At 39.4% G+C, this 21,548-nt stretch overlaps 1 protein-coding gene across 3 annotated transcripts in view; it reads left to right on the top strand.

The window, feature by feature from the left end:
- Positions 1–21,548, top strand: part of tgo (Aryl hydrocarbon receptor nuclear translocator homolog tgo) — a 535,800-nt gene that overhangs the window by 424,383 nt on the left and 89,869 nt on the right. For all 3 annotated transcript variants that reach the window (XM_090371458.1, XM_090371450.1, XM_090371441.1), the window contains one exon: positions 9,652–9,681. In XM_090371458.1, coding sequence (XP_090227584.1) covers positions 9,652–9,681 — 30 coding nt within the window. The remainder of the gene's footprint in view (positions 1–9,651; positions 9,682–21,548) is intronic.

Below are 21,548 nucleotides of genomic sequence, written 5' to 3'. Positions count from 1 at the left end.
GATTGTCAGCTTTTAGGAGGGTAGAGAGGGCATTATAATTCATATGGGTACGACTAATGGTATTAAATGCACATGAACTGCCAATTTGTTGGATAAATATAGGAATATGCTGAAAAAATGCCACATGCTAGGTCAAACTGTGTATATGTCTACAATTCCATCCAGGCACAATAGGAAAGAAACTGTATGAAAGCCTTATGGATTAGTTCAAGACTTGTGAGATTCTGCAAGGCTTTTGTGGGGGAAATTTTTATGATTATGTCATGCACTTGAAGATAGAAGATTCCTTCTATAAAAGCTTAAATATAAAAGTATAAAAGCTTATATAGCACAGCTGATGATGCTCCATTAAGGTTAATTATGAGGGCATTATTGTACTCCTTTGGATTAGAGAAGTGCAAATGTATCACTAATAAAGTTGGTTATAAAGGCAAAGTGGGTAACTGCAAACTTGTTAGTCTAACTTCAGGGCAAGAAAAACCATGGAGCCCATGATAAAGAGTGCATGCAGTATGGGGATATTTAGGTAGAAGTGGAATTCTGAAGGCTACACAGCAGTTTTTTTAAGAGAAAATCATCTTTGGCTAACTTCAATAGCTATTTTTACAGAGTTACTCATGAGCTAGGAAATAATTTTGACATTGTTTATTTGGATTTTAGAAAAGCATTTGACTCACTCCCTCATGAGAGGTTATAAACTGAAACATTTGAATTTTGGATACGATCCTAAAATATTCGCAGGGCAGGAGGTGGAGGATTGTGATTAATGGTTACTCTTGATATCTAACCTTAGAAGTGGATTCCCTCAAAGATCAGTTCAGGATCATTTATGAAAATGCTATTGAAGAATGGATAGAGGGCATGATATCAATTTGCAAATAATGTTTAGATTAGAAGAGTGGTTAATGATCAGTGCTAAGTAGTGCTCCTTCAGGATGACTTTTTTTTTTTTTTTTTTTTTTTTTATGAAAACCCCAAACACAAGAGCTATTAGAACTTATAGTACTTAGTACCATGCTTGGGTTGGAGGTTGAGAAGACGAAAGAAGATATTTGTTGACGTTAGACTTCAACTTCTGTAGACTGTAATTTTCAGGAAAGACATAAGAAGGAAGGTTGTTTCAGAAAACGGCAGTTGAATGAATAAACGAGGAAGATGAAAACTTTGTCCTGTGAGTTTGAAGTTGGTCAGTAAATGGATGTTGGCTAGTTTGGGAAACCTTGCACGGCAAGGTTTCCCAAAATGGAAAGTGGAATGCAATGTGCTATCATCAGCAAAACTATGGATAGGATTTCCAGTCAATGGAAGAAGATCATTAATATACAAGAGGAAAAGAGTGGGGGAAAGAACTGAACCTTGGGGGACACCAGCATTAGTGGAGAAGTTAGAAAACAGAGAGCCATCTACCATCACTCTCAGTGAGCGACCAGAGAGAAAACTGGATAACCAATTACAAAAAACAGTTGGCAAACCATAAGATGGAAGCTGATAACACACAGGATACCTGTTCCCCTCTAAGCCCCTAGTACCTGGTACCCAAGAGGAGCTAGAAGAAAACCTGGAAGACAAAGGCGGAGATGGATAGATGAAATTCATGAGTTTTTGAGTAGTAAATGGATGGCCAGTGCTCAAAACAGAAGGAACTGGAAAGTTGCTGGAGAGGCCTTCATCCTGCAGTGGATTGAAAATGGCTGATGATGATGAAGATGGAAGCTTATTTAGAAGACCTTTATGCCAAACATGATCGAAAGCCTTTGAGATGTCAAGAGCAACTGCTTGTGTTTCCCTGAATTTTTCCATTGAATTTGTCCATAAATAGGTAACATAAGCCAGAATATCACCAGTGGATCAAAACTGACGGATTCGTAATTTAAACTATCTTGAAACCTTCTGTCTCATCGTTGATCAGACAGAAGGTTTCAAGATAGTTTAAGAGTTAGCAGTTAATTGATTTCTCCATTACTTTAGAAAGAGTAGAAGTAATTGCAATGGGACGATAATTGATGGGAGGGATTTGTCACACTTTTTAGGAACTGGCTGGATATGAACAAATTTACAAGCAGAAGGAAAAACACCTTTGGAATAAAAAAGTGAAAAAAGGTGGCAAAGAACAGGAGTAAGTTCAGGAGCACAGGTTTTGAGAACAAATGGAGAAATACCATCAGAACCTGGAACTTTCTTAGCATCAAGATTTGTCAAATTTCTTTTGACGGAAGACCACAGGAGGCATTAAATGGAGCGTGTTGGGAATGGCGGGAGGGGTTTTACCAAGATCATTGAAGCATGATTTGGAAGAAAAATGTGTTGCTAGCAGATCAGCTTTATCCTTGGCCGAAGTGACAACAGAACCATCTGGTTTTGACAGGGGTGGGAGCAGAGATGGGCAAAAGTTGTGGCCAATGGCTTTGGGAAGAGACCAGAATGCTCGGCTACCATTAGAGCAAGAAGCAAGTTTTCTGCTCTTAGCCTGTTCAAAAGTTTCAACTGATTAATAACTGCTTTACAGCTGTTGCGAGCTTTATTGTAGGCAGAAAATGAAACTGAAGAATTAGAAACAAGCCAATTACGATATGCAACATTCTTTTCTTGAACAGCCTTAGCACATTTATTGGAAAAGCAAGGTTTAGATAAAGGACGAGATTTTAAGGTGGAGTGTGGAATAAAGGATTCCATTCCTACAAGAATAATTTCACTGACACAATCTGAGCAAAAGTTGACATCAGAAGTTTTTAAACGGTAATCCGACCAAGGAAAAGAAGAAAATAAATCTCACAGGTCATCCTATTTTGCTTTGTTGTAATGCCAAACAACACGAGGTTGGGAATAGCCATGAGATATAGGCTCCGTTGGAGAAGAGACAATCACCAAATTGTGATCTGAGGTGCCTAAAGGACCGCTCACTTCAACCGTGTACTTAGAAGAGTTGTTTGTGAGAAAACGATCAAGCGTGTTGGCTATATGATTAAGATTCTTCGGTATTCTTGTAGGTAAATGAACAGTCTGTAATTACTAATAATTACAAAAGCCACAGCCTCTTGACCAGCTGGGTCGGTGTGAGTAGAAAACGGAAGCCGGCTGGAGTTGTGAACATTAAAATCACCAAGGAAAATTACCTCACTGTTCGGAAAGTTGGACTGGAGAAAGTCAAGTTGCAAAGAGAGGAAGTCGAAGAGCTCCAAGTGATTAGTAGAGTTGGGGGAATGGTAGAGACAACGGATGAATTTGGCAGAATGAGGTAGAGAGATTTTAAGCCAGAGAAGATTGAAAAGAGGAGATTCCAAATTACCAAGTCTCTGAAAGGGAATATCGGAACAGACATATAAACAAGTACCACCTTTGAGGCAAAAGGAATCATACAGCGAATAATTTTGGCAACTGAGATGAGCAGTAGTTGAATCAATCGATAACTGAGATTCTGTCAGAAAAAGTACATGGGATTTGGCAGACTGCAAGTTTAAATGGACATCATTGGCATTAGAATTGAGACCACATATATTTGTGAAATGAACTAGGAAGTGTTTGGGAGGTTTAAATCTTTTCGTAGATAGGCTTACTCTATTAGTTTGACAATTCATGGTGTATTCAATAGTAAGCTGTATGAAGCAATGAAATTTTTGGATATGGCGTGCACATGGTAAGAATATACCCAAATGTTTGACATAACGTGGCCTCAACAATGCCCCCAGCATACACACTGCTCGGACTCCCTCCACTCACTATCTGTCAGAGTAGAGGTGACAAGATTATACACTATCTGATCTGGAAGCCTCCTAAAGAGTTACCAATAGGTTCGGTCCAGTGTACTAGCAAGCGGCTGACCTGCAAACACTGTTTTAGAGCTATACCCTCGGAATGTAAGGAAGATTGGATCTTTCCATTATGTTCATCATAGCCTCAAAAGTCGTCAGTCATACTGCATGATGGAAGATATGGGAAGGGTTGACCGGAATTTAGCTCTAGAGACTAAACATGGGTTCCACCACTTCAAGCCTCCAATAAGCAAAGTGGTGATATTGCACCGGTTGATGAGAGTCATCTACCACCTAGTATTGCCTGGCAACACAGAGGGGCAGCATTCCTACATGTGGTGTGGGCGCCACACCTCGACCCGTGCTTACCACCCAGCTTGGTTCACCCAGGTGTGACCACCCAGGTTGGTTCACTCCTGGGTGGTCACCCACATTGTGCTTGTGCATGGGTGTTATACCCAGGATTATTAACAGTCTCACCATCGTGAAGGTGCAAATTTGGATAGACTTCAAGGAAAATTGACAGCCATGTTTTAATGCAGCAAAGTGGAATTGTATTTGATGAATAGTAACTCCAAAATTACCTACGCACTTGGTAGGGTGGAATTAAAAGCAGTGTAGGAAGAAAAGGCTCTTTGGTAGTTGGGATATTAGTATTAGCATTAGTAGAGGCATATGATGCAAGGAAGCAAGCTTATATAGCATCACCCAGAAAAAAAAAAAAAAACTGTCAACTTTCACAACAACAGATGGAAGCTTGTTCCAGTAATAAACCACCGACTGGCCAAAGGCAAATTTCCGCACATCCATTCTGCAACTGTCTTTCCTCAGTTTGAATCTATGCCCCCTGAGGTTTGTAATCTGAGCAAGAGAAAGAATCCCATCAGCATTGAGCGTGCTCAACCCATTGAAGGCCTTATATACCACAATCAGATTGCCTTTGTAGGTGCCTAATCTTCAAACGTTGCAATTTTCAGAACCTAAGCATTAGCATTAGTAGACGCAAATGATGCAAGAAAGCAAGCTTATGCAGCATCAGCCAAAAAAAAAAAAAAAACACTCCCATTTCACCCCTCCGTTCGTTCGAAATACGTGTCCAGCTAAACCTTAAATTTATTTAGGCTATCAACTTCCACAACAAGGGATGGAAGTCTGTTCCACCAACCAACTACCTGCTGGCTAAAGGCAAATTTCCGCACATCTATCCTACATCTGTCTTTCCTCAATTTGAATTTATGCTCTCTCAGGTGATTATTCTGAACAAGAGGAAGAATCCCATTGGCATTGAGCATACTCAAACCATACAAGGCATTATACACCTCTATCAGATTACCTCGCCGGTGCCTAGTGTCCAGACACTTTAATTTGCAAAACTTAAGCCTTTCTTTGTAAGAGCATCCCTTGTTCCATTCACTAATCTTGTTGCCCTTCTCTGTACTCGTTCCAGCAGCTCTACATCCTTCTGGAAATGAGGCCTGCAGACCTGTAAACAATACTCAAGGTGTGGCCTGACCATTGCCTTATACAAGAAAATAATCACCTCCTTATCCCTGCTAGAAAAATTCCTGTATATCATTGATAAGACACCATGAGCTACTCTTGCAGCTCGTCTGCACTGCTCAGAAAACTTCATATTTGCCTGCACAATTACCCCCAGGTCCTTTTCATTCTCTACCACTGTCAGTGTAGTACCACAGAGTTGATACGTTGCCCTGGGGTTACTGTATCCCATATGTAGTACTTTACATTTGTCAATGTTAAACTTCATTTGCCACCTTACAGCCGATCTGCTGAACCTTTCCAGATCCTATTGCAGCTGCATAGTGTCAGTAGTGTCCTTAACAACCCTGCCAACCTTTGTATCGTCTTCAAACTTGGACATTAAGCTTGATATACCATCATCAATATCATTTATAAATACAGAACACAACAATGGACCCAACACTGATCCCTGAGGGACTCCACTAATAACATTAGTCCACGATGAGCAGTGTCCATTGATTACCACTCTCTGTCTTCTCCCCCTCAACCATCCCTTTATCCATAGCAGCAATTTGCCTCTAATGCCACACTGCTCCAATTTGTGCAGCAGTCTTCCATGTGCAACAGTATCAAAAGCCTTTCTAAGATCCAAATATGTAATAGCAAAGTTATTCCCTGCATCTAGTTCTTTTGTGCCGACAGGGCTAGCCGGGTGGGTAAATTGCCTGCGTGGCAATGCAAAGGTCGCGGGTTCGAATCCCACCTCGGGCTTGGATCAAAGTACTGCAAAAACCTTGGGAGGTGCATTATGGCCACAGAAGCCAATGCACCAACAACTACCAAAAAAAAAGTTCTTTTGTGCCTGCATCATAGTATCCAATCAAATTGGTCAGACAAGACTTTCCCTTAACAAAACTGTGCTGTGTCCGATCTATAACTGAAGTCTTGTCTAGATGATCCTGCAGTGCTTCTTTAACCAGTGCCTCCATTAATTTTCCTGGAACAGAAGTTAAAATCACAGGTCTATAATTACTTGTGTCAGCCTTATCCTCCTTTGTGAATTAGGGTCACATTTGCACATCTCCAGTCTGTGGGTACCTTCCCTGAGTCCAAAGAAGTTCTCATAATTATGGCTAAGGGTTTGCTTACTTTCTTTGCTGGCTCCTTTAATATAACTGGATAGATCCCATCCACCCTGGGTGCCCTTTTTATCTTCAACAATTTCTCTTACACTTTCCTCTCAGTTATTATAAAATCATCTACCTCACTGCCAGAGTTTAATTCACCTCTGGCATTCCCCTCCCTGAATAACTCCACATGTGTGAATGCAGATGCAAAATACTCATTTAGTTTGTTAGCTACCTGAGCAGGATCATCAACAGTTGAACCCTCAATATCCAGTGGACAAATCTGATTCATCCCTTTCCTTCTAGATTTTACATAGGTAAAGAAATCTTTTCTGTTTTTCTTTGCCAAGGATTTTTCATAATCTGCCTTTGCCTGCCTAATCTCCTTTGTGACTTTGTTACAGACCAGCTTATATCTATCATAATCTTCCATGTCACCCATTAATTTATATGTATCCCATGCATTTTTCTTCTCTGCCACATGTCTCATTAGTTCATCTGACATCCATTTAGGCCTAAACCTTGAACAATATTTCTTAGTTGGTATGTAAAGCCTTGTAGCTTCCAAGATAAGTTCTTTGAATGCTTCCCATTTTGAATTTGCTGTTGTAACATCGTGTTGGTCCCACTATATAGAATTTAAATACTGTCTCAGAACATCTTAGTCGCCTCTAAGAAAGCAATACCCCTTCCCTTTACCCCTAATGGTAGTTACCTCTTTGAGTAAATCCCACTTGAGCACACTGTGGTCACTGCCACCTAGTGGTTCCTTTATCTGCAGATTCTTAATGCATGAAGAATCACTACTGATAATCATATCAAAAGTATTACTTCCTCTAGTTGCCTCCCGAACATGTTGATGTAGAAAACAATCATCCAATAAATCCACAAAAGCCTTGCTAGTGTGTGAGTGACCAATCTACAAATTCCAGTCAATATCTGGGAAATTAAAATCCCCCATTATAAGACTCTCTGATTTACTGATCCACTCTATTTCCCTGTACAGTTTCTATTATACTCATCAGAGTCATTAGGCCTATAAAAAAAAAAAAAAAAGGGCCTATAGCACACTCCTACTCTCAATTTTGATCTCCCAATGCTTATGTCACACCAAACTGACTCGACACTGCACTGTCCAGTGATGTCGACTGGTTTCACTTCCTTGGATTTTATGTGTTTCTTAACTAATAGCGTAACGCCTCCTCCCTTCCTGTCTATCCTTTCTGTACACATTGTACTCCCCAAATTCCAGTTCTGCATTCCTTATATCTGTGTAACACCACGTCTCTGATATCCCAACAATATCTGCCTTTGATGTTTTGAGGAATACCTCAAATTCATCAAATTTATTTACCAAACTCCTAGCATTGGTGTACACACAAGTATACATGCACCAGTTCCTATTCTTAGCTACCCTAACACAACCCATGTGTTTACTTGTACCGCAATGACTCCCAGCAGTCTCTAAAATACCCTGCATCTTGTTTTCCAGGCTGCTGCTCATTTCAATAGAAGCAGTGCAAGAATCACTTTCACCTCTGCCAGTGGCTACTGTTAATCTATTAGTCCTTGTATCCCCCCAAGCTAGCATTGGGGGGATACAAGGACTAACCTAACCCACCTAACACTGCTTCGATAGCATCAGCAAATATTCTTGCACCCTTTCTATTTAAGTGTATCCCATCCCTGTTGAAGGAGTCTTTCCTGTTAACAAGTACAGACCAGGCTGAAAAAAATTCTACCTCTTGAGCCTTGCACAATCTTTCCTGGGTCGAATTGATTGAGAAGGCTCTCATCATATACTCCCTCCTATCGTGTCTGGGCAGAATTTCAGATACTTTCAAATTCAACCCTGATTAACAGCTTTTTTTTAGCAGTGATCTGTACTTGTTAAGTAATTCCGCCGGTCTCCTACTCTTAATATCATTAGTGCCAACGTGTACAACTAATCACCTTTTCTGCCCTTAAGCCTTTCTTCATAAGAGCATCCTTTGTTCCCCTCACCAGTCTTGTTGCCATTCTCTGTACTCGTTGTACCAACCCTTCTTCCTTCCTAAAATGAGGCTTCCAGACCTGTACGCAGTACTCAAGGGCCAACCGGGCTAGCCAGTTGGGTAAAGTGCCTGCCTGGCAACCCAAAGGTTGCTGGTTCGAATCCCGCCTCGGGCTTGGATCAAAGTACTGCAAAAACCTTGGGAGGTGCATTATGGCCACAGAAGCCGATGCACCAACAACTACCAAAAAAAAAAAAAAAAAAAGTACTCAAGGTGTGGCCTGACCATTGCCTTATACAAAGGGATAATCACCTCCTTATCCCTGCTCACAAAATTCCTGTATATCATTGACAAGACCTCATGACCTACTCTGGCAGGTTGTTGTTGTGATGAAGTTTTATAACACATAGGCTGCCAGGGCCATATTGTGTCTTTCAATTAGTCAGTATGAAATACTAATACTGTGGCAGCATGTCTGCACTGTGGTCAAACGCAAAGTTCTCCGTGCAGCGTAGACAAGTATCAAAGAAGGCTCATGGTACCCTATCAATAATTTATCATACTTTTGCTTGTAGAGATAGAGCAGTCACATAATTCCACTGTATAAAGCAATTGGAAGCTTGCACTTGGAATACATGTTCATATATGGAGATTGCACTTGAAAAGGAATATCAAGCACCTTGAAAGAGTCCAAGACAGGCAACCTGCTTGGTGAAATCCGAAAAAGGATGCCCATATAAGGAAAGACTCACATGGGTGTGCTTTTCAGTTAAAACGAGCACATTATAAGTGGCCTAATTGATGTCTGTGAGGCTCCTCTGAGAGAGGATAGTAAAATGAACAAAGATGGAATTTTCACTCTTATAAAGGATTCAAGAACTAGGAGCCGTAATTTCAAATTATGGGGAAAAGGATTATGATCCGATTGTAGGAAGTTCACTTTTAGCCAATGAGTTGTTAATTACTGGAATAAGGTTTTTATATTTTTTCTATATATTGAATTTTTATTTTTATTAATACTGTTTATTTTCTATTTTATATATTTTAAATTTATTTTTGGTATTTTGATTTTATTTGTTTTTGGCTATTGCAAGAAAAGCTGTGGCTTCTTTGCACTCTATATCTAAAACTAATACTAACATATCTTTATTCTTATTTATTTTAATAAGTTTTCTTGTGTTATTTTTTTGTACAGGTCATAACTGTTAGGAATGTTTAATTGTCATTTGAAAGTTTTTTTTTTAAATGTACTTTTGTAAGATAAACATTTAGTATTCATGTTTTATAATTTAATTGCAGCTGGAACAGTAAAGAAAGAAGGACATCAGTGTGAGTAAAATGAAAGTCATAGCAAATGACATTTGTTTTAATTTAATTTTATATATGATTCTGTAATAGATATAGATCGAATACCCATTCAGAATGTTGCAATAAAACTGGATATTTTTTCCGTACTTGTACTTTTTCCGTAATTTTTTTTTATTATTATTAAAGACAAAAAATGTTATTTTTGTAGTTGGAAGCTTTCAGTTCATCTGGGAAAGAAATGGTTCTGTGTATATCACCAAATGATTTAGTGTACATTCAGTTTATTTGTATAAAATAGATTAAGTAACCTAGAAGAAAAAGGCTTCAATAAATAGGCCCAGATTTTTTTAAGCACATTCTCATATATACAGTGGACCCCCACTTTATGATTGGTTCATTGTACAATCAAATCTCATTATGATGGAATCTCCATAATAAAATGCCGTTCGCTATACGATATGTAGTAAGCACCGGTCATTGTGATCACATTTGCGATTTGAATTTTAATTCTATTAAGCAGCAATTCTAATAAGCAAAAATAGGAGGAATACTACAAGGGCTATAAAAGTAAAGGTCATAAATTTACACTTTATCACATTATCAATTAACAAAATTAAATGATACATGAAAATCGGAAGAATATTTTCCACAGGTCTGCAAAATAGAAATAAATTTACACTTACATGTAAATTTACTTTTAGTTTGAATTACAGTTGATTTACACTTATTAATTCCACTAGCTTAAGTAATACTGTAATATATACATACATTAGCATTAGCATCAGTAGAGGCATACGATGCAAGAAAGCAAACTTATGCAGCATCAGCCAAAAAAAAAAAAAAACCCTCCTATTTCATCCCTCCATTCATTCCAAATGTTCAGCTCAGCCTTAAATTTATTTAGGCTATTAGCGTCCACAACAAAAGATGGAAGCCTGTTCCACCAATCAACTACCCGCTGGCTAAAGGCAAATTTCCGCACATCTATTCTACAACTATCTTTTCTCAATTTGAAACTGTGCCCACTCAGGTTCTTAGTCTGAGCAAGATGAAATATCCCATCAGCATGCTAACAGAAAATTTATTTATTTATTAATGCATTAGGCTTAAAGCCTCAAACTGCGAAAGAGATTAGACTATGTGTAATTTAGTCTAATCTCTTGTATTCTAGTCTAATCTATTTCGTAGCTTGAGCCTTTAAGCCCTAATGCATTAGGTCTTAACTTATATCATACACCATCAGGCATCTCTCATATTGTGAAGATATACTTCACAACTGTTTTGCCATCATTACATCACTTGGGTACCTACCCACCCACCCACCGAAAAAAGGCCAAATAGCTATGAAACGGTGCCGTCTGGGTGGTGGTGTCCACTGAGAATAAGTAACAACAGTCTTCTCCTTTAGGTGAAGCGTTACTTATTCAAAGTAGTGCAATGACATGGCAACTCGTCGTGAAGGTATTCACAATATGAGATGTTAACTTAAACGATGCTGCTATTGCAAACATGCTGATCTATATTTAGCTGTGTATAAATGATGCAATTGCACTAAAATACACATTCAGCATGCTCAACCCATTCAAGGCCTTATGCCCTTCTTGTTGCCCTTCTTTTTACTCATTGTAGCAACTCTACATCCTTCATAAAATGAGGCCTCCAGACCTGTACCGAGTACACTAGGTGTGGCCTGACCATTGCTTTGTATAACGGGATTATCACCTCCCTGTCCCTGCTAGCAAAATTCCTATATATATCAAGACTCCATGACCTGCCCTGGCAACCTGTCTGCACTGTTCAGCGAACTTCATATTTGGCTGCACGATTACCCCCAGGTCTTTTTCATTTTCCACTTCCCTGAGTGTAGTACCACACAGTTGGTACGTTTCTCTTTGTTTATTGCTACCCATATGCAGTACTTTGGAGTAGCATACTGTCATTAACAACCCTGTCAACCTTTGTATCATCTGCAAACTTGGACATTAAACCTGATATACCTTCATCAATATCATTGATAAATAGGCAAAACAACAATGGGCCCAACACCGAACCTTGGGGAACTCCACTAATAACATTTGCCCACTGAACCATCCCTTTATCTATTGTAGCAGCTTACCCTTGATGCCATACTTCTCCAATTTGTACAGTAGTCTTCCATGTGCAACAGTATCAAAAGTGTTCCTGAAATCCAAGTATATGATATCGAAATTATTTTTGGCGTTCAGTTCCTTTGTGACCACATCATAGTATCCAATCAGATTGGTCAGACAAGACCTCCATTTGACAAACCCATGCTGTCTTAACTATTACTGCAGTCTTGTCTAGATGATCCTTGCAATGCTTCTTTAACCAGTGATCATTATTTTCCCCAGAATACAAGTTAAACTAACAGGTCTGTAGTTACTTGTTTCACCTTTTTTTTTTTTTTTATGTGAACCCCAAACACGAGAGGTATTAGAACAGTCAGTCCTCGTATCGCATGATAGTTGTGTTCCTAGAAACCCTTGTACAATGCAAAATCGTGCAATATAAACAACAGACCCTATGGGAAAAATAGGGTTATGTGCTGGCCACCCAAGATTGAACACACATTTGTAACCAAAACATTACCAAACACAATAAATCCATATTTTATTACGACTATTACGTAATAAAATATTGCTAATGCTTTTGCTTCTATCGTAAGCAAACTTGTTTTTTGTTTGATTTTCTATTAAAACAGATGATAGCCGTTCCGTCTCTTCCGATTCTTTGTGGCTTAATCTAATGGATTTTAATTACACTTTGAGTTGTTCCTGCTATGAAAGTTGTTTTTATTTTCTCTGCATTCTTTGTAATTCTCGGCGTTTCCTCATTTAGGTCTGTAGCACGTGCTGTATAACACGGTCTTTCATTTCGCTCAAAGCGTTTCACTTCATATTTTTTCTCTATCAACAGAGGCGGACTGGCCATAAGCCTTACCAGGGAAACCCCGGTGGGCCGGAGGCCAGTGTGATTTTGGCCATAAACGCTAGTATGAGGCCACTATAAATTTTCCCGGGTAAGAATTTTTGACCCAGTCCGCCTCTGTTTATCGATATTGTTTTTCTTTTCTCTCTGAATCTGCAGTGCCCAGGATGCTTCCTTTTCACACCTTTTAAGTATTTTACTCATTTTTAGGGAATAAAGCACGATTACAAAACAAGGAGGCACACTTGATACACATAAACAAAGCTGCACGCATGTGTAGAAACTGAATAAACAACACCATAAAGGCAGAGATACACTATTAACACCTCACATTTTACTAAAGCACATTTCTAGGGGTTACTACCATAAAACAATAAAAACAATTTCCAGTTGCATTTCTGCTAGGGGAATCTGTTATAAACTGGAAGTAAACTCGATCTAATTGCATTTGCGATTATACCGATAGCTGGAATTGTGTTGGTTTTTACGTTATTATGGCGAAATGTGTTTCCCCCTTCACTGATGTCAAACACATAAATACATTTTCAGAATCTTCTCTTCACTTCTATCGTGTTGCGTTCGGTTGGGGGCGATTCCGCGTTCGACTGCCATTTCTTGTAAACACAAAGGTGAATCGTGCATAAGCGATTTCGGTTCGTGTTATATAAGATATCGTTCCCCTATTTATAAATCGTGTATGATCAAATTCGTGTAGTGTAAACATGTGTTATACGAGGACTGACTGTACCATGCTTGGGTTGCAGGTCGAAAAGACGATAGAAGATATTTGTTGACATTAGACTTGAATTTCTGCACATTTTAATTTTCAGGAAATACGTATGAAGGAAGGTTGTTCCAGAAAACTGCAGTTGAATGAATAAATGAGGAAGATGAAAAGTTGGTTCTGTGGGTTTAAAGTTGGACAGTAAATGGATGTTGGCTGGTGGTGGCACGTGTTCGGACTGTTTTGAAAGAGAGAGCTGGAATTATAGAAGCCAATTCAGAAGAACAGTGCCCATGGAAGTATCTGTGGAAGAGGCATGCAGCAGAAACAGTACGTCTATGAGAAAGCGAGTGGAGAGAGACTGTTAGGGATGAATCATTAATTAACCTAACTGCACTCTTCTGAATGGAATCAAGAAGCCTGAGAGAAGTTTTGGGGGGCACTACCCCAGATGTGGGAACAATATTCCATGGCAGGGCAGATTTGCGATTTATACAGAGTGAGCAGCTGTTTGGAAGAAAAGTAACGCTGAGAGCGAAAGAGAAAACCAAGTGTTTTAGATGCAGAGGAAGCAATATTTGTAATGTGCTTGTGCCAAGAGAGATTAGAAGTCAGAGTAATCCCCAAAAGAGATATATCATTTTGCCTAGAAATCGGAGTGTCACTAAAGATAAGCATGGGAGCAGAAGAATCCTTTTTGCGAGATATAAGACAAGACTGAGTTTTAGAAGGGTTGAAATCAACTAAGTTGTTTTTGCCCCACTGGAGAATTACCTGAAGATTGGAATTTAAGGAATTGGTAGCAGATTTTCGAGAAGTTGAAGCTGATTGAGCAGGACAAGGTTTCTCAAAATGGAAAGTGGAATGCAATGTGCTATCATCGGCAAAACTATGGATAGGATTTTTAGTCAATAGAAGAAGGTCATTAATATACAAGAGGAAAAGAGAGGAGGAAAGAACTGAACCTTGGGGGACACCAGCATTAGTGGAGAAGTTAGAAGACAGAGAGCCATCTACCATCACCTCAGTGAGCGATCAGAGAGAAAACTGGATAACCAGTTACTGAAAACAGTTGGCAAACCATAAGATGGAAGCTTGTTTAGAAGACCTTCATGCCAAACACGATCAAAAGCCTTTGAGATGTCAAGAGCAACTACTTGTGTTTCACCGAACCTTTCCATTGAATTAGTTCATAAATGGTAACATAAGCCAGAATATCACCAGTGGATCCATACTGGCAATCGTTGATCAGACGGAAGGTTTCTAGGTAGTTTAAGAGTTGGCAGTTAATTGATTTCTCCATTACTTTAGAAAGAGTAGAAGTAATTGCAATGGGACAATAATTGGATGGGAGGGATTTGTTAACCTTTTTAGGAACTGGCTGGATATTAGCAAATTTCTAAGCAGAAGGAAAAACACCCTTTGGAATAAGAAAGTGAAAAAAGGCGGCAAAGAATAGGAGTAAGTTCAGGAGCACAGGTTTTGAGAACAAGTGGAGAAATACCATCAGGACCTGGAGCTTTCTTAGCATTGAGATTCGTCAAATTCCTTCTGACATCCTTTTGACGGAAGACCACAGGAGGCATGGAATGGAGTGTGTTGGGAATGGTGGGAGGTATTTTACCAAGATTGTTAATACATGAGCTGGAAGAAAAATGGGATGCTAGCAGGTCAGCTTTATCCTTGGCTGAAGTGATAACAGAACCATCTGGTTTGGACAGAGGTGGGAGCAGAAATGGGCAAAAGTTGCAGCCAATAGCTTTGGCAAGAGACCAGAATGCTTGGCTACCATTAGGGCAAGAAGCAAATTTTCTACTCTTAGCCTGTTCAAACTCTAGTTTGGACTGATTAATAACTTCTTTACAATTGTTGCGAGCTTTATTGTAGGCAGAAAATGAAACTGAAGAATTAGAAACAAGCCAATTGCGATATGCAACATTCATTTTGAACCTCCTTTGTGAATTGTTGATACATTTACACACCTTCAGTCCATGGGGACCTCCCCTGAGTCCAAGGAAGCTCTCATAATTATGGCTAAGGGTTTGCTTACTTCTTTTGCTGCCTCCCTTAATATAACTGGATAGATTCCATCCACCCCAGGTGCCTTTCTTACGGTTAACTTCAACCGTTTCTCTTCCACTTTGCTCTCAGTTATTACAAAATCACTTAGCTCCCTGTTAGCGTTTGATAAACTTCTGGCACTTCCCTCATTGAATAACTCTTCATGTGTGGATTGTAGATGCAAAGTACTCATTCAGTTTACCATCTACCTGAGCATGATCATCAATAGTCAACCCATCTATGTTTAGTGGTACAATCTTATTCATCCCTTTCCTTCTAGAGTTTACATAAGTAAAGAACTCCTTGCTGTTTTTCTTTGCATTCTTTGCCAAAGATGTCTCATAATCTGCCTTCGCCTGCATAACCTCCTTTGTGACTTGATTACAGACTAGTTTATACCTGCCATAGGCTTCTTTGTCGCCTGATACTTTATATGCATCCCATACATTCTTCTTCTCTGCCACTAGCCTCATTAATTCATCTGACATCCATTTAGGCCTAAACCTTGAGCAGTATTTCTTAGTTGGAATGAAAAGCCTAGTAGCCTCCAAAATTAAGTCTCTGAAGCCTTTCCGTTTAGAATTCACTGTTGGTAACATCATCAGTTGATTTCACTGTACAGAATTGAAAAACTGTCTGAGACCACTATAGTCACCTTTACGAAAACAAAAGCTCCTCCCTTTAGCCTTGATGGTAGTTACATCTTTAAATAATTCCCACATCAATACATTATGATCACTGTTGCCCAGTGGTTCCTTTATCTGCAGATTCTTAATGCCTGAAGAATCACTACTGATAATCAGATCAAGAGTATTACTCCCTCTGGTTGCCTCTCGAACATGTTGCTGTAGAAAACAGTCATACAATAAATCCACAAAAGTCCTGCTAGTGTGTGAGTGACCAACACACAAGTTCCAGTCAATATCTAGAAATTTAAAATCCCGCATTATAAGACATTCTGATTTACTGGCCCACTCTATTTCTCTGCACAATTGCTCATTATACTCATCAGATTAATTAGACCTATAACACACAACTACTCTCATTTTTCCTTTCCCAGTGCTTATTTCACAGGAGGCGCCTCCGTAGCCAGGTGGGAAGGAGCAGCAGTGCGTAGCACATGCTTCTTGATTAGACCGGGGTTCGAGCCCGTCACCACCAAATACGGAGTATGCGGAAAGGTCAAGGAATGACCACCGCATATCCCGGAGCAATATGGCCTTAGTTGCTAATGCTCCTAAAAACCAAATAACAAATAACAGCTTATTTCACGCCAGACTCAACACTGGATTGTCCACCAGCATCAATGGGATGCACTTCCTTAGATTTTATATGTTTGTTAACTAACAGCATAACCCTTCCTCCCTTTCTATCCTGTCTATCCTTCTTATACACATTGTACTCCTCAAATTGCAACTCTGCACTACCTATATCTGTGTGACACCCCGTCTCTGATATCCTAACAATATCTGGCTTTGATGTCTTGACTAGGACTTCAAGCTCGTCAAATTTATTAACTATACTCCTAGCATTGGTGTACTTGCAAGTATACATGCACCTGTTCCTGCTGGCCGACCGGGCTAGCCGAGTGGGTAAAGTACCTGCCCGGCAACCCAAAGGTCGCGGGTTTGATTCCCGCCTCGGGCTTGGATCAAAGTACTGCAAAAACCTTGGGAGGTGCAATATGGCCACAGAAGCCGATGCGCCAACAACTACCAAAACAAAAACAAAACCTGTTCCTGCTCCTAGCCACCCTAACACAGCCCATGTATTTACTTGTTCCACTATGACTCCCAGCAGTCCTGGTTGTTGGTTTGGTTTTATTGGCGCATTAGCTACTAACCCAGCAGTCCTGGAAATCTCCATTACCTTGCTTTCCAGTCTGCTGCCCATTCTAATAGAAGCAGTGCAAGAATCACTTTTGCCTCTGCCTGTGGCCACTGTTAACCTTTTAGTCTGTGTATCCCCCCCCCACGCTAGTAGTTTTCCAACCCACCTAACACTGCCTCGATATCATCAAAAAATATTCTTGCACCCTTTCTATTTAAGTGTATCCCATCCCTGTAGAAACAGTCTCTCCAAGGCCAAATTGATTGACACGGCTCTCATCATATACTCCCTCCTATCGTGTCTGGGCAGAATTGCAGACCCTTTCACATTCAACCCTAACTCGTGACTTTTTTTTCAATCTGCAGATCTCTAAGAGTAAGAGATCTGTAGATTTAAAATCTGCAGATCTCTTACTCTTAATGTCATTAATTCCAATGTGTACAACAATATCACCTTTTGTGCCCTGAAATATGATATCTGCTCTACAACATCATCAACTTTTGCCCCTGGCAGACATACCCTGGTCCTGTTCCACCTATCCTTCTGGGTGCCTCCGTAGCCAGGTGGGCAGGAGCAACTGTGCGTAGTATACGCTTCTTGATTAGACCCGGGTCTAATCAAGAATCAACAAGCCTAGCAAACTTGTTGTTATCACCTGCATTTTCTCAAAAACATTTTCCAACATTTTCTCAAAAATGTTTTGGATTTTTTTGAATTCTATTAGAAAAATGCCAGTATTTCATCATTATTTAATGGATTGCATTAGGTAATAATGAAGTTTTTGAAGTTTTAATAAAAAATAAAAAATTTGAAAACATACTACCGTATTTCTTCAATTCTAAGACGCTATTGATTGTAAGACGCACCTTAATTTCAGTACCACCAACAGAAAATATAAATAAATAAAATAAAACACTAAAGTATATCTAAGAAATATTTTTATTATAATAGAATTCAATTTACCAACAACAATAGTATTTATCAGTAGGTGTGTTATTCATCACTTCCTTCTGAATCTTCTGAGCCGTCAATATCTGCATCTGAATCAATATCAGAGTCTACTTCACATTCACAGTCTGATTCTTCTGAGCCATCATTATCTTCATTATTCCATAATATATTGTCTTCTGAGCCATCGACAGCGTTGGCAATGGAACATTTTTTAAATGAGTGCTGCACTATTCTTTCTAGGATTAGCTTCCAAGCTGTTGATATCCATTCTGCCAATTTTGATGGCAGCGCTTTCTTAATTTTTCCGGAAGGTGTCAGCGGAAGGTTGTCAGTCAACAGCCAGGATTCATATTCCTTTCTGAAGTAATCCTTAAATGGTTTGTTGACTGAAACGTCAAGTGGCTGCAGTTGGCTAGTCATGCCACAAGGAATCACAACCAAGTCACCACATTTTTGCAATTTTATTTTTGACCCGTTCGGACAAATGTCCACAAAATGCATCAAGTACTAGCATTCTAGGTGGGTTACGAAGACTTCCAGGACATCTATTCCATATAACATTTAGCCAGTCTTCTGTAAGCTCTGCCGATATCCATCCATTTTTTTGTGCATGCACAGTAACATCTTTGGGGAAAATTTCATTCTTCGGTATGGTTTTTTGATTTAATATTATATATGGTGGCAACTTTCCACCATCAGCAGTGATGCATAGCATCACAGTGATACGCTGCTTTTCATAGCCCGTGCTTATAATCTTGATTTCTTTAGCACCTTTAGCGTTGACAGTGTAATTTCGAGGCATATTGAAGAAGACAAGGGTTTCACCAGCATTTCCAATTTGACTAAACTCATAGTTTCTTTCTTTTTTTTTTTTTTTTCATTAATTTCATCACCTGTCGCACCAGCCGCGACTGCCTTTAAAAATTATTTTCTCTATTCCTAGAGACTTGGCAATTTCTCCACCTTTCAACTACTTGGCTTGTCAAGTGATGGGTAATCTTTTTGCACGTGTCTGTTACAAAACATATCACAGCTTCACCGACTTGTGGAAATCTTCCTTTTTTAGGCCGTGTAAAGCACTTGGTTGTTGCTTTGCACCAAAATATGGAATTGCGATCATTTCTCCAACGGCAAACATTTTCTTGGCTAATGTCAAAATGTCGACCTGCAGCTCTATTTCCTTGTCCTTTTGCATACACAATAACTTTTCATTTTAATGTATAACATTACAGATCAAAATAACAGATAAAAATGAACGAAATACAGTAACTCCACTTCTTACTTACTTTCGAAGATACAAACAAAACTTCCTAGTTTTAACTTAGTGAGATCCACTATAATGAAATAACAGTGGCTTCACATTTCGAAAGCGCGTGAAATCATCCATGCAACTTTATTCTCAAATGGAATTGGAGAATGCGATAACAGTCAAACTTGGAGGCGGGGTTTCTGCATAAAACAAAACGTGTGGTTTCTTGTGGTGGAAAATAAAAAAAACTGCGATTGTAAGACACCATCGATTCTAAAACGCACCCCGTTTTTAGAGACATTTATAGGAGGGAAAAAGTGAGTCTTAGAATCGATGAAATACGGTATATGCTTTGCACCTTTTATTTTCAAAAAAAAAATTAATTCTGCAGAAAATTACAAAAAAAACACATTTTACTCATAAAATAAGAGCATCGATCTCATAGTCCCTTCCATTTTCCAGTTTAAAATGTTGTTAAGTGTGCAAATTTTCGAACATACACATGACATATATTTCAGCTTATTACGTATATAAATATTATAAAAAAAAAAAGAACGTTGCATATGAGGTGCTACCCCAAATGTTCCCGAAATTTGAATGTTGTCTAGTATGGACTTTTGGTGCTAGGTAACATTGCATGCATCCTTTGTGAATCAATGTGCCACGTGGCGTCAGGCTGGATAGACTCATTGAATATTTATGTGCAGTTCTTTGGCGGTGCATTTTGCGTAGTTTGAGATTGTTGCAATGGCTGATGTGAGAGAGCAATGTGGCATCTAGTTTTGTTTCCTTCTAGCAATACAGCAGCAGAAACCCATAAAAAGTTGAAACAAACTTTTGGTGACAATGTACTTCAAAACATTTCACAGAATTTCTGTCTGCTTCTTTGGTGACTTAAAATACATAATTTAAAAGGTTAATTTCTACTACTGGTTTAACCTTTTTAAAAATGATCGAATGTCAGTTGATGATGACAATTGCTCTGGGGATCCATCCTCAAGCACCACCCCGGAAAATGTCACAAAAGTTTGGACAGCGATCTGTGAAGACCACAGGCAGACCATGCACGACATTTGTGGCATTGTAGGACTATCGTATGGCATGTGTCAAAGGATTTTATCCTATAAGTTGAACATGAGGATTGCGGCCAAGTTCATACCATGGTTACTGAGTGAAGACCAAAAGCACCATCGCATGGAAGTTAGCAGAGATCTTCAAGAACAGGTCAGAAGTGATCAAAATTTCCTTTCTGCAGTTGTCACTGGTGACGAGAGTTGGGTATAACCCAGAAACCAAGCAACAACAATCATCCCAGTGGAAAAGAACCCATCTTCATCCCAATCGAAGAAAGCCTGACAAGTGAGAAGCAGTGTGTAATCCATGCTGATCTGTTTTTTAGACATTGATGGGATTATCCATAAGGAATTCGTCCCTTCTGACCAGACCATCAATGCAAAGTTTTACTGTGACGTCCAGAGAAGTGGCACACAAATAACTGGGTCCTTCATCATGACAATGCACCAGCCCGCACATCTCTTGCTGTGGCACAGTTTTTGGCATCCAACAACATGACAATCATCCCCACCCCTTATTCCACGGACTTCTTCTTCTTCCCAAGAATGAAAATCAAGCTTAAGTGTCAAAGGTTTGGCAGAGTAGAGGATATCCAAACTGAATCGCAGGCGGTGCTGAACACTATGATGAAGAACGACTCTGAGGACGCATTCAAATCATGGGAGAAGCCCTAGGATTGGTGTTTATGCTCTCAAGGGGACTACTTCGAAGGCTGTTGTTATTTGGTTTTTAGGAGCATTAGCAACTAAGGCCATATTGCTCCGGGATATGCGGTGGTCATTCCCTGACCTTTCCGCATCCTCCATATTTGGTGGTGACGGGCTCGAACCCCGGTCTAATCAAGAAGCGTGTGCTATGCACTGCTGCTCCTTCCCACCTGGCTACGGAGACGCCTACTTCGAAGGCGATGGTGGCAAATAAGACCCAGGGTGAATCCAATTTATTTTATAAATACATTTCAGGAACTTTTGGCTAGCACCTCTTATATTGAATACCATTGGATATGTCTGTTTTCAAGTTTATTTCAAATTTGGTTCCCTTCACAGCATG

Source organism: Mastigoproctus giganteus, chromosome 1 (genome assembly GCF_048544385.1).
Source record: "Mastigoproctus giganteus isolate SK-2022 chromosome 1, ASM4854438v1, whole genome shotgun sequence".
NCBI classification, from domain to species: Eukaryota; Metazoa; Arthropoda; class Arachnida; order Uropygi; family Thelyphonidae; genus Mastigoproctus; species Mastigoproctus giganteus.
The sequence above is the reverse complement of the archived record's forward strand: the minus strand, read 5'-3'. Positions and strand labels throughout refer to the sequence as shown.